Source organism: Ambystoma mexicanum, chromosome 13, assembly GCF_040938575.1.
Source record: "Ambystoma mexicanum isolate Mex_15411 chromosome 13, UKY_AmexF1_1, whole genome shotgun sequence".
NCBI lineage: Eukaryota > Metazoa > Chordata > Amphibia > Caudata > Ambystomatidae > Ambystoma > Ambystoma mexicanum.
In genome coordinates this window covers 202221880-202235670 of record NC_090938.1, presented here as the reverse complement: position 1 = coordinate 202235670, position 13791 = coordinate 202221880, and the positions used below count along the sequence as shown (strand labels likewise).

Genomic DNA, 13791 nt, shown 5'->3' with positions numbered 1-13791 from the left:
AGACGCTGAATGGATATGCTCATAAGGCTGGCATATGAACACAAAAGATATACTTCTAGTGACAGATGGGCTTGTGGGACTGGCATTGTGAAGCAGAGCCTCTCCACTACAAGGTGAAATCAAGACACCGTTGAAAAGTATACAGGGCTATTGTTCCTTTGGCTGAATGGGCTCATGGACCCGATTCTGGAATGAAGAGCTACACCACTAGAGTCTGAAGGACCAGTGAATTGCTATCATAACACAGTCTTTTACTTCTGAGGCTGAATAGGAACTGGGAATTGATGTAGGTATATAGAGCTGTTGGTTCAAAAGCCTGAAAGAGTTATACAGATCCTTTCACCTCTATGGTCAAATGCCTGAGACATCGCGCACAATAACAAAGCATCTTTCCTCACTAGAATCTGTAGGGTCCAAAATCGGAGATGGGACAAAGACCACTAGATCTAGAGCTGGATAGACTCTTGGGATTGGCACAGACATGCAAGGTTTAGGGCTAGACGTGGCACCCGGCGATCTATCAATGCTTGGCAGGTATATACTTACCCGCTCAACACACCCAGCACCAGGTTCAGAACGAAGAACGAACCCAAAAGGATGAGGCTCACGAAATAGATCCAGGGCCACTCATTTCCGATGGCATCATTCACCTGAGAAATGAAAAGATGGATGTTATTTTAGAGCCTGCGGCAGGAGCTGAGACTGTTCCATCCTTCATAGGGGCCCAGTGAGTCATGAATCATTTTCTTTTCCTTTCAGTGGTAAACGATTGGGAACAACGGGTCCTGTTCTCTGAGGTGAGCAGCAAATACAGACTAAGGGATGGTCAAAGGGGATTTTACTTCACTAATAAGTTATATTAGGTACGAATTTGCAATTTGCACATGCTCAAATTCGATCAAGTCTCAAATGTTGGATTTCTACACAACTTGACAAATTGTTCGGATCCTTCAAGTTTTGAATTTTTTTTTAGTAATTCAACTTTATCAATGCCAGTCTTCTCTACAAACCGCTATTCAACGACGTTTGGAGTGAATCACTCTTCTCTTTAATACGGTAATGGGCTTTCCTCTTATAAGCACAATGCACACATTTATTTACGTTAAAACATTTTTTTATTGTTTATGGTTTTTAAAAAAAACTCTTTTACAATTCGACAAATTAAACATCACCAAAAGATAAAAAACAACCTATGCACGTCATTTTTAAAACTGAAAATATTGCATGAGAAGAATCTTATCATCTCACAGCATATTAACAACTTTAAAATCCCCTGGCTTTCAGTTAATACACTTCCATAACAATACAAACAGCCTCGATAATGAAATATCATTAAAAAAAAATGGGAGAGCACTTGAAAATTAATCTATCACTATACACTCTCCTTGATATCTAATGGGCTCCTAACTTCAAAGACTTAAAGAATCCTGACACAGCGATCTCTACTGATAGCAAGCTGGTGTTTAGACACCTTTTCCACAAACTCTCTTGGTCTACCCAACTTATTCTGAAGCAAGTTTTTTAAGATGCCCCATTCTTTGCACATCAAGGACTGGACATTCCAATAGTAGATGCCTTGCTGTTTCTATTGCCCCTTTATCGTTGCAAAATGGACACATAGATTTACTACTGCAAATTTGCTTCGTTTTTAACAATGCCTCTCTTGTCAACAGAAGGATGCATCTAAATAGCAAGGGGACAGATCTTAAAGAGTGATTGAGGAATTTTTTGTGTTCGTGAGCAAGATGGGTCAGCAACACATAATTATTTAACTGTTTTATTGTACAGCACCAATCCCCATTATACAAGGCAATTTTCACATTATCGGGGTTCGCTATCAGGTCGCTGAGCAAATGTATTGCAGTGTTCGCTTTTTGAATTTTAAACAAACATTGACATTGTTTACAAACATTCTGCAATAGTCTTATTGTAGGCTTGAACTGCCTGAGTATATCAGAAAGCTGTATGTTCAATATTACAGGCTTGCCCTCTTTTCAAGAAATCATTTTGAAACAGTTAAACAAAATACAGACACAATAAGCATTTTAATACTGAAACCCGCAGTTACATAGCCCATGAATTACAACTGTGTTCTAAAGATCAATTTGCATGTGCTTAAGAATTTCAAGTGTATCAAATTTTCTTTGCACCATCACCCTAATTTAACAGTAGGCAAGCAGTCAGCAGTGATATTCAACCGCCAAAATCATTTACAAAGAGAAATACTACTTTTTTGTATGCTTGCTACTCAATTTAAAAGTCTTTCTTTCATATTACTGATAAACACTGGACCGATGATTGAGCTGTTGAAATATTTACAGAAAACCTGTTCATTCAAAACTATCATTCAATCCTGTGGGAATACAACTGTTTAACCTATGTATCCAAAAACATTATTGCTCTTTTGGCAGTCTTTGTTACCACCTCTCTGGATTTTCTCACTCCTTCGCAATACCAAGGAAAAGACTTCTGCTGGGTTATGACCCTCTTTTGACATGCTAATGGCACGCTAGAAGGTTTCTGCCGTAGCGTGCTCTTTTCTCCTATCATGCTAGTTTTAAGAGGCCTTAGTAGAGATTTGCTTTCCACATGCATAACTAATCACAAAATGTGGAAATCCAGGCCAAGAATCGGCTAAGGTTATAATAAGGGTCCAACTGTCCTGCTTACTGAGGAGAATTATAAGGAAAAAACATTTTCTAGACTTGTTAAGAGATCAAGAAGCGGGGACTCCTTTAACTGCCCCCGGCGAAAAGAGTAGGCTTGGGAAATGTTCCCCTAGCTGGCAGCTTGTGATCCCTCACTTCTCAGGAGACAGAAAGTCACTTACCCAGTACAGCACATCGGTCCAGCCCTGCATGGTAATGGACTGGTACACTGTCAGCATGGCAAAACCAAAGTTGTCAAAGTGGGTGATGCCATGGTTCGGGCCGGGCCAACCGCTCCGGCACTCAGATCCTGGTATTGTACAATGTCGCCCGTGACCTGTGGTGGCACACGGAGATGGCTTCTCGTTCTCCACTGTTGCAAGAATATCTGAAAGAGAGGGAAAATTACTATTCAGTGATATCTGCAATAAAACATACAGGGTGTTCCTAAATCCGCTATCCTTTCTTGGATACACAGAGGACAATGAACACTATAAGAAACAGGGATGGAGTTCACTACACATATTTTGGTCTTGTTCCATTGAATTATGCATTCCTAAACAATCCAGCTCAGACTTTTTTTGTATTGGTTATGTATTTATTTATTTTTATTGAACTCCATTGTTCACATCCGTTATTATGACTTGCATTTCCCAGAGTGAGCATGTGTTTTTCTTTGCCAAAAACATCTTCAGGACTCAGTATGTACGTATTGTACACTGGTCCTCTTGTGTGCTGCGTTCTCATAACTCATGTGTCAGATCCAGCAAAACATGTGACACAGATACATGTTTTGAAGACTTTAATTGCTAATAGGTAGTAATTAGAACAAACACATTGTTGCGAAGTGCTTGCTTGTGAATGTGAGACCCGGTGATGTCATGTTGGAATGTTGATGTGTGAATGCTGTATGAGTGTTCTACCGGATGTCAGTTAAGCCTGGGTGATGGGACCCAGTGCTTGTCTTTCATGTAGCTTCACGTAACTAAGAAATAAAGTATATCTAAGAGGCTAAAGAAGTCCGAAGAAGGTGCTTTTTAACACAAATATAGGGACTAGGGGCATATCGACAAAAGAATGGTGATTTCCTCTTTGTAATGGTCAACACTGACAGTGCGAGGATGGTCCAGTATTAAAGTGCCAGGGTATTTCGATTCTTGATGATGCCGTTCCCCAGCCTCACGTTCTCTAGTTTACACTGTCTCGGGCTACAGCAGAACAGGGATGCCCTCCTTGTCAGTGGCCTGATTCAACATTGCCAGGATGGGTACAGCAAAAAGGGTTTTTCTGTTTGTAGGATACTGCTACCCTGCCCCAGATTTTCTAAACACATCATTGCCTTTGGGCTCCCGGTGAGATGAACTCCTCTAGGTATAAGGGGTTTATCCACAGCAAAATGGGGATGCCCTCCTTGGTTCTGGCCTAAATCAACAGTGTCAGTATGGGTCAACTCAAATTGCATGGATGGTATCACTTACTCGTGGACATATGTGCACTGTGGCCCCCTCGCAAGGTTCAACATTTGACTACAAAGGGAGTCAAATACATAAAAAGAATTACATTGTTTTTTGATATTGCGCTTCATGCCAAAATTCAGCCTCTAAGCGCACAGCCGGTATGGAACTTGTGTTGCTCCACATTGTCTTGTTCCCAAGACAAGTGTTTTTCCCTTGCGCTATCCTCCTCAACCACGAAGGGATGCAACATGCTTGGTCAGTCCGGTGACAGGTTACATCTCACCATTTGGTCCTCAGTAGTGTGTGGCGCAATAGCAGTTTGGTTCTTAGTTGCCTGGCCAGCAGCTCTGAGCACAGAGTGTTGACAGCCTGGAAGACTTTTGTCGGTTTGTCACCCCCAGGTCACTTTGATTGTGATGGAGGGGTAGATTTCTGTCTCACATGGGTTTTGACAGCAATGTTCTGCTTTGACGTCTTAGTCACAGTATGTCTCGTTTTGGTGTTCCATTTGGCCTTCAGAAATCCATGCATCTACCAGTCCGTTGTCTTGGTGATTTTTCAGGAAGGAGCAGGAGGTTGTTCTGTGCCTGTGTTTCTCCCCTTCTCAGGTACCTATTCTCCTTCTGGGTTCACTTGAAATTCCTCATCATCAGTGTTACAAAGCAAGTTCAGAAGTCATCTTTGTAGTAAGTCCTTAAGTTACCTTATTGGGTAGCTGTTGTAGTGTAGTCTTGTCTTGCCACTGGCATGGGTGCTTGCTGTATAATGTTGATGAATGAATGTAGCTCAGGAGAATGTTGGGTGGATCTGTGTGGGAATATTCTGTGAGTGTCAGTTGGGGGCCTGAGCTGGGTTGAATGGATGGCCGGTGGGCCAGCTCCTTTATAAGTAATGTTATACCTTCCCATGTTCCTGTCTATGTCTACGCTTGCTGTAAATACAAGAAGAGTAACTGGAGTATTGTACAGATTGTGCATATGTGAAATAAAACCTACCTGGAACCCATTTAGACTACAGCTGGTCTGTGATTCAAAGTGCACTCTGAATGTCTAGCATTAAGACTTTACAACATTGGCGATGAGTTAAAACAGAAACTATAAAGAACATGGAGGAAGAAAAAGAAGAGAGACTCTAAAATGAACTAACAGAGGAGCTGCAGCAACATAAAATGTACAGCAAGGAGTGCTGTGGGGGGAGCAGCGTTAGAGTGACCCACCGTTCCGCCAAAGCCTTGAATATAACCATGCTGCCCAGCAAAATGGAATAAAAAATGACATTGGATTGGACTCTGGGATGGAGGTCCCCAAACGATGAGAAATGCCCCAGTGATCCCTATCAAGTGATTGATAAGAAGGGCAGACTTGTTTACATGGATTATGGTTGAGAGAGCGAGCACGCGCATGTTGAACTGTTTGCTACTATATGAGACAAGAGTTTGATTATTTTGCAAAGAGAACCTGCTAAAAGAGAAATAAGTGCTCATATTCTAAGGGGAAGCACCCACGTATGGATGAAACCACACGCACCGCGCAATAGGAGTGTGCAGTCTATTTGAACAGTAAAATCAAAAGTGCTACATTCAATATATTCGTGGCGACCATGGGAGGTTAGACGCAGTTAACGGCATCTACCCATGAGTGGGCGTGAGTTTCCCCATCTGCGTCCGCCGTGGAGTGTGTAGCCTGCTGACCTGGAAGTTCCGTGATGTGTGGAGGAGGCCCGATGTTTGGTGCAGGAGTTTGGCAGTTGAAGCTGTGGAGCTGCGTAGGGCCTGCATAATCTGCAGAAGTGATGACGTCACATCGGGCACAGGGAGTGTGCCACATTCCAACCGTCATAATACGCACCTCCTGTCTGGGTGATTAGGCAGACCTTATTGGTCTCGGGAGAATGGGAACCCATCGACGTGTGTAACTTGACCAGAAAATGGATCAGTTTAGGTTTGGATTATTTTCAATGCTTCCTCGAGCTGGAAAAGGGAGTTACTGGAGCATGTTTATTCCAAGTTAGTTCATTTATGTACACATTTAAAGAAATCACTTCACTGGACTACTGCAACTGATGTTATTCCAGGTGGCCGAATGCAAAAGATTTGTTGCACTGTGAGAACTACTTCGTCTGTGAAACTGTGCTAGACCTGCATACCTTTAAAGCATGAAATGAGACAATGGAAACATTGATGGCATTTATTTTTTTAAATCTCTATAACGAGGATGACCTTGAAAGCTACGTTTAAAATAAGCGCAGGATTCGATTTTATGGTTTTATATGTGGCACCCATAATGACAATGGGAATTTGGGGAATAAAGTTTGTGCTAATGAGTTTATGCTAGAGGCGTAAGCTTTTATAATTATAAATACAGTGAAAGATACAGGTTTGAATTATCTTGCAGTTTGCAATAAAGTTTTCTTACAGGTTTCATATGTGATTTTGTTTTTGGATGGGGTGTTGCAGGCATGAGGAAGAAACCTTAGTAATGTTTTGGGTATTATTTTATAATGCAGCACGATTGATTGGACATTTATAGGTGAAAAGAGGAGAATTGACACAATCAATGGTGCAATGCATGTAATTTATGGAATGTATTCTAGATATTACGGATATTGTAATTTTTGAGAGTGTGCATGGGCCGTTGTCTCGTGTGTCGTTTTTATGTTGTGGCCCAAGAGTTCTTAATGGTGCAAACTATATTTATGGTGACAAAGTAAACTTTGTCAAAATGGTGAAGACTCAGAAAAGTAAATATAGGAATGGTGAAGTTAAATTATATGAAAAAAGTAAAATGTGTGTATGTTGTCAACTGAAAATGGTTGATGTTAGTTTTTTTTTTCTTGGGAATAGATGACACTGTTTTCAGCCAATTTTAAGGTTGTTAACATTATTTTCGGCGGCCACACTGCATGTTTTTGCAAGTGTGGTTGGTGTCATGTTTAGAGGGGAGTACATTACATTTTTCTTGGTTGCATGGTGTGACAGTCTTCATTAATTGCACACTTATATAAAATGTGTGAGGTTTTATGCAATAAGAAGATGCAAAGTTGTATGGGGACATCCACCAAGTATTTTATTGGTTGGATGGTGCAGCAATTTTTAGTAGTTGCGCACTTATTAAGTATAAAAGGGGTTAGGTTTATAAATGTGAACATGCAAATTCAGTTAAAGTGCAGAAAGTAAAGAATATTAAGTAAAAGTAAAAAAGGAGTGAGGATGTATACACAATTTGAAAATTCAAATGTAATTAAAAGTGCACTAAGGAGAGTGAAGATTGTATAGGTTATTAGGGTACCCGATTGTTTTGATTTGTTATGGTTTTTAGTTATTATATCTATGTTAGGAAAAAAGTTAATGCTACCAGGAGCATTTCATTTGTTTTTTGGTGTCTTTGCATGGGTCTGGTAGTGTCTGGTTTGGATGATATTTGTGATAAGTGATGTGTGCGTATGTTCACCATGGCTGGTAGGAGTTTGCTTGTAGTTGTGGTGGTAGCTGTTTTCTTTGGTGTGTCTGTGATTCTATGGGATGTCTGAGGGAGTCAAGTGGGAGCGATTTGTGTTAGGATGAGATGTGAGGGTGTAGATGTTATCCCCTCTGCAATTGTTGTCCAGTCATGACAACACCTCTTTTTGTTTGTTAGATGATTGGACTATGTTCCGTTGGGTGTCACGGTTGTAGTGATACCGGGTCCGTGGCGGGGCAGATTCGTGGTACCCCCCCGTGTTTTTCCCCCACCCGGCTGTATGATGGATTTCCTTGGTTGTTTATGGTTGGTTCCAGAGTGTGGCAGGCTCTGTGTTTGTATATACAGGCCCGAATGGAAGGTGTTTGTTTTAGATAATTGTTTTGGTGATAGGCAGATGTTGTGGTGAGTCTGTAGTGAGAATCTGTGGTGATTCTGGTATGGAAGGGAGATGCTGTGTGTGGTGAGTCTGTTATGAAAGGGAGATGTTGTAGTGTAGTCTTGTCTTGCCACTGGCCTGGGTGCTTGCTGCAGAATGGTGATGCATGAATGTAGCTCAGGAGAATGTTGGGTGGATCTGTGTGGGAATGTTCTATGAGTGTCATTGGGGGCCAGAGCTGGGTTGAATGGATGGGCGGTGGGTCAGCTACTTTATAAGTAATGTTATACCTTCCCATGTTCCTGTCTATGTCTACGTGTGCTGTAAATACAAGAACAGTAACTGGAGTATTGTATAGATTGTGCATATGTGAAATAAAACCTACCTGGAACCCATCTAGACTACAGCTGGTCTGTGATTCAGAAGTGCACTCTGAATGTCTAGCATTAAGGTTTTACAACAGTTGCAAGTTTAGGTTACATCAGGAACAACAGGTGCAGGAGATGGTAGGCAGGATATTGATATTACAGGGAGAGAGCCCACTGGCTCCCACCACCCAAGATTCCTCTCTCTCTTTCTCTCTCTTCCTCTCTCTCTCTCTCTCTCTTCCTCTCTCTCTCTCTCTCTCTATACGGAACCAAGCTCGAGTCATAACATTCCAGACTGCTGCCATCAGCATGTGCTGTGCATTTTATGACATCACAGCCACACAGGATGAATCTACACAGATGAGCCGGGAGATGGGGAAGCAGGATACAAAAGAAAGAGTGCCCTTCTCACTGCTATGCGGTATGGTGTCCATCTCACCCTATCAGGAAATATTCATCTCTCTCTGTCCTATAAAGGGATATGTCCTTCTCACCTTTGGAGAGAGATAGGGCCTCATTACGAGTCTGGTGGACAGCCGTTGTCATTTTTTTTCCGGTGCCCTGGAATGGGCAATTACCAGGGTATTACAACCACAGCGGACCCGGTAATTGCCCATTCCAGGGCGCTGGCAAAAATTCTTCCCCATTTGAGCCCCATAGGGCTCAATGGGAATGGCGATGCCGCATGCACCGGCACCATTTGTGAATGGGTGCCGCTCTGTCGGCCAGGTCCGACCTGGCGGGCAGAAAGGCACCCGCGAGCACAACTCGTAGTTTGTATTTGTATTTACTTACCGGTACTGTAGGTCCCGGACTGGCAAACTTGTAATGCGGCCCATAGTGTCCTTTTCACAATTCTCAAGCCTTTCAACTAGGTCTCACTAATCAGCTGGCAAAGCCTCCTCACTTGGTCATAGTATCTGAGCTGGCGTTTGCTCTTCAGCTGGTTCTGAACAACTTCAGAAATCAACAATCTTCTATCTAACTTAGGATTCACTCAACCTGTTACCTCCCCTACTCACTCTAAGGGCAGGACCCTAGATTGGTTAGCCGGCCTAAACTGTGACACCATTATCGATTCTAACCAACCTTTCACGTGGACCGACCACCACCTTATCACCTTTAGCATTCCAACTAAAATCGTCCCTACTATCACTAACATTGCGCCAGCCACCACCACTAGAAATATGCGTAATATAACATGTGCTAAACTACTTCCTCTGATCCTTCATGTCCTCAATGATCTCTCCCCCTCCTGCTGACCCCACGGTCTTGGTAGACACTTACAATGAGACCATGCTAATAGAGCTTGATATCATTGCACCATCCAAGCTACGGAAACCCAAACCCCGGGCCCACCTCAATTCCTGGTTCACCCCCCAGCTGAAAGCCCTTCGCAAGGAAAAAAGGATCCTCGAATCTCGCTGGAAAAGTCACCCCATGGAAGCTAACAAAGCAAGTGTTGCTCTAGTGTCTCTGAATTACAAAGAAGCCAAAAAAGGGTCCTATAATAAACATATTGAATTAGCCCAATCCAACACTAAGGAGCTTTTTAAAATCCTTAAGGAACTAGAATCTCCAGCCACCCCACCAGACACATGCCCCAAAGACAGTATCTGGTGTGCCAACATTCAAAAAGCCCTCTTGGGCAAGATTGCCACCCTCCAAACTAAAATTAAGGAGAAAAAAACCAGTTTGGAGTCTAATCGTTCATACAATATTACCAGGGAGAACCACAAAACTAACAATGAATCTCTGCAACGTTTTTGCTTTTCACCTCTCTCCGTCTTGGAAGTTGAACACATCATCAATACCCTCAAACCTTCCAACTGTCAGGGGGACCATTGCCCTGCCACTATCATTAAGGAGGCCTCACATAACCTAGCCCCCTTCATCACTACCCTTATAAACTCGTCTTTCAGTTCTGGCATCGTCCCTAACAACCTCAAGGATGCTTGGGTCATACCACTCCTAAAGAAAACCATCCTGGATGCCAGCATACCCACTAACTACCGGCCGATCACTACGGTACCTGTTCTTCTTAAAATCCTTGACCGTGCAGCATACCTCCAGATACAAGAGTACTTGGAAACTAATAATCTATTAGGTCTTAGGCATTCTGGCTTCCGACCATGCTATGGCACCGAAACCGCCCTTCTGGACCTTGAAACCCAGATTGAGGACTTAAAGGACAAGGGCAAACTTGCCCTATTACTCCTGCTAGATCTCTCTGCGGCTTTTGATTTAGTAAACCACCAAATCCTATGCCATCACCTGAAAACTGCTGCCCACTTCTCGGACAAAGCCACTGCCTGGATTACCTCATTCCTCGACAATATATCTATGAGGGTCTTCTCCCCCACTGCCACTGCTGCACCTTCTCCTGTCTCCTGTGGAGTCCCCCAAGGATCTTGTGTTTCCCCTACACTCTACAATGTTTTTACAAAACCGCTCTTTAACATTTTGGATCTATTGGGCGTCACGTATAGTAACTACGCTGACGACACCCAAATACTTATCCCCATCACAGGAGACCACAAAATTGACTCCCTAGCCATCAATGCCATTTACCAAGTCATCCAGGCTTGGATGGCTCATCATGAACTGTGCTTGAACGATGAAAAGACTGAGCTTCTCATCCTTGGCTCTCACCAAAGACGTAAAAGTAAACTTGACCCAGCATTTAAATCCTTCACTATAGATGGCAACACCATCAATGTTGCTAAAGATACTAAAACACTTGGCACTACATTGCCTCCACACTCTCTCTATCCAGACAAATTAATGCAGTATCCTCTGCAGCAGCTTACACATGTAAGCTCATCACAGCATGCCGCCCCTTCCTCTCACCAGCCAATTGCACCACACTTGCCAGGACTCTGGTCCTCTCTAAAATTGATTACTGTAACGCACTTTATCTGGGTACCAACCAAGGCAATCTAAATAAACTACAAATCATCCAAAATAATGCAATTAGAGCGGCCCTCAACATCCCTAGGAACCTGCACATCTCAGACTCCAGACATAACCTCCATTGGCTTTCGGTTTCCCAAAGAGTTTCTCTTAAAGCATTGGCGCTTACACACAAAAGCCTCACCAACCTAGCCCCTAGCTACTTAGCTTGCAGATTTGCTCGACACACCACTTCCAGACCACTTAGAAGTGCCCAAACTAACTGCCTGGTTATTCCACGCTTCAGTTTACAAAGATCAGGTGGACGTAGCTTCCCAGTCTTAGCAGCCAAGCTTTGGAATTCGCTACCTAACCCCCTGAGAGCTGAACCTGCATTCCCACTCTTCAAACGCAAAGCCAAAGCCTGGCTGTCCACCCATGACCTACCTTCGACCCTACCTTAGAGTCAGTAGCTACTGCCTCTACTGCCCAATGCCCTAAACTTGCCTTTTTCCATACCTGTATATTCACTGCATCACTTGTATATCTCTGTATATTTAATTCATATGTTTATGTATCTGTTTGTATATAGGTTAGAATAAAGGGTAATCCCTATTTTTTGTTGACGGGGGGTCTAATCTGAAGGAAGGGACGATCTGTGAAGGAAAATTATGAAATACAGATTGACTACCCCTCTCTTTTAGTCTTATATGGATCCCAGGTCAGGGTTCAGTGCAACCTGTGTATTTCATCCACTTAGGTAATCGCTTAGTTGAGAGAAATTGCACAACAACTGCAATTTATTACAAAATATCTATCTCTTTAATAGTCATAAAAATACCTTAAAAATTTCAGACATGATTTTCAATCATACCATTCAGTCATTATTCATATATTCTAACAGGGGAGTTCTAACACTGAGGAAAAAACTTGTGCATAACAGTTGATCAATGTATGCAATTTAGACATTGGAAAAAGACATAGATTTTCCTTAGGCAGTCGACATATGTTTCAGCCCATTATAATGTACCACTTATGTCAACGGTGGTCACAACAGTAAGTATCGGGCCATCTTCAGGACAACAATTACTTAGTGGTAGATCAGTGGTAGACGAGTTCTCGTCCACTCGCGGAGACAGGCTCCCTTTCCAGTGCACGGACGGTGCACAATAAGGTAATATACCAACTACTGGAACATATGTCCAAATAAACTGTAAAAAGGAATCTGGCCGCACGCAACAAAAGCAAGATCAGCTTCTAATATACAAATAGCAGCAACCAACCTATATGAACATCAGAGATGTCTACTGTATACTACCTCTGAGAGTTTTACTTAGGAACACCTGTAAGACATCGAGCTAGCTATAGCCAAAGTAAGACGGCATCCAAAGACACACAAACAGAAGACGCATACGCATGTGTTTGTGTGCTAATGGGGAACAAGATTGATCTACCACTAAGTAATTGTTCTCCTGAAGATGGCCCGATACTAACTGTTGTGACCACCGCTGACATAAGTGTACATTATAATGGGCCGAAACATATGTCGACTGCCTAAGGAAAATCTAATGTCTTTTTCCAATGTCTAAATTGCATACATTGATCAACTGTTATGCATAAGTTTTTTCCTCAGTGTTAGAACTCCCCTGTTAGAATATATGAATAATGACTGAATGGTATGATTGAAAATCATGTCTGAAATTTTTAAGGTATTTTTATGACTATTAAAGAGATAGATATTTTGTAATAAATTGCAGTTGTTGTGCAATTTCTCTCAACTAATCGATTACCAAAGTGGATGAAATACACAGGTTGCACTGAACCCTGACCTGGGATCCATATAAGACTAAAAGAGAGGGGTAGTCAATCTGTATTTCATAATTTTCCTTCTGTTTGTATATATAATGCCTTTACCTGCTATTACTGTGTCTGTAACCAAGTGATGCGCCCGGTTGCCCTTTGGCCTGGTGCGCTATATAAATAAATAAATACAAATACAAATTCACTTTCCAATGAGATCCTCTCATTTTACTCCGGCTCATACAATGTGGGTTTCCTGCTACGTGTAGGGGAATACTGTAAGTGAATCTGGGGCTTTGTGAAATGTGACTCTCTTGTCTGATTTGATCTGTCGAAAGTCATGACTGGATCTTGGGAGGTCTTGAACCCCTCCCACCCCAGGAAGTGGGAAGTGATCTCATAAAATAATTGGGTTTTACAGGTGCCTTAGCTTTCTCTCTTCACTGACTCCTGTGTTCTGACAGTGGGAAGGGGATGGAGTGCTGTAGGGCAGGGTCACGACACTGAACAGTCGCACTCCAGTTCTGAGGGAGCCTATAATAATATAGCATATAATATCTTAAATACAACCCTATGTGACAAATCACAGGAATTTGTCCCCTTCTGTTCAAGGGGGAGCCCCCCTGTAAGGCTAGGGAGGAGATTCTGCTTGGTAATACCATCGCTAGGGGTCTAGGAAAGTGGGACCTTGCCGGTAGAAACTCCCTCTGTGAGGACAAAGACTCACATTCCTGTGAGAAACACCCTAAACCATATCCCAAAATAACCCCTTAGGAATACCATACAGAG

General features: G+C 42.5%; 1 protein-coding gene across 1 annotated transcript in view; it reads right to left on the bottom strand.

The window, feature by feature from the left end:
* CACNA1S (calcium voltage-gated channel subunit alpha1 S) overlaps positions 1–13791 on the bottom strand; it is a 596588-nt gene that overhangs the window by 355020 nt on the left and 227777 nt on the right. The window contains exons 6-7 of the mRNA XM_069633644.1: positions 2831–3036; positions 547–650 (exon numbers count right to left, since the gene is read on the bottom strand). Of these exons, the coding sequence (XP_069489745.1) occupies positions 547–650; positions 2831–3036 (310 nt within the window). The remainder of the gene's footprint in view (positions 1–546; positions 651–2830; positions 3037–13791) is intronic.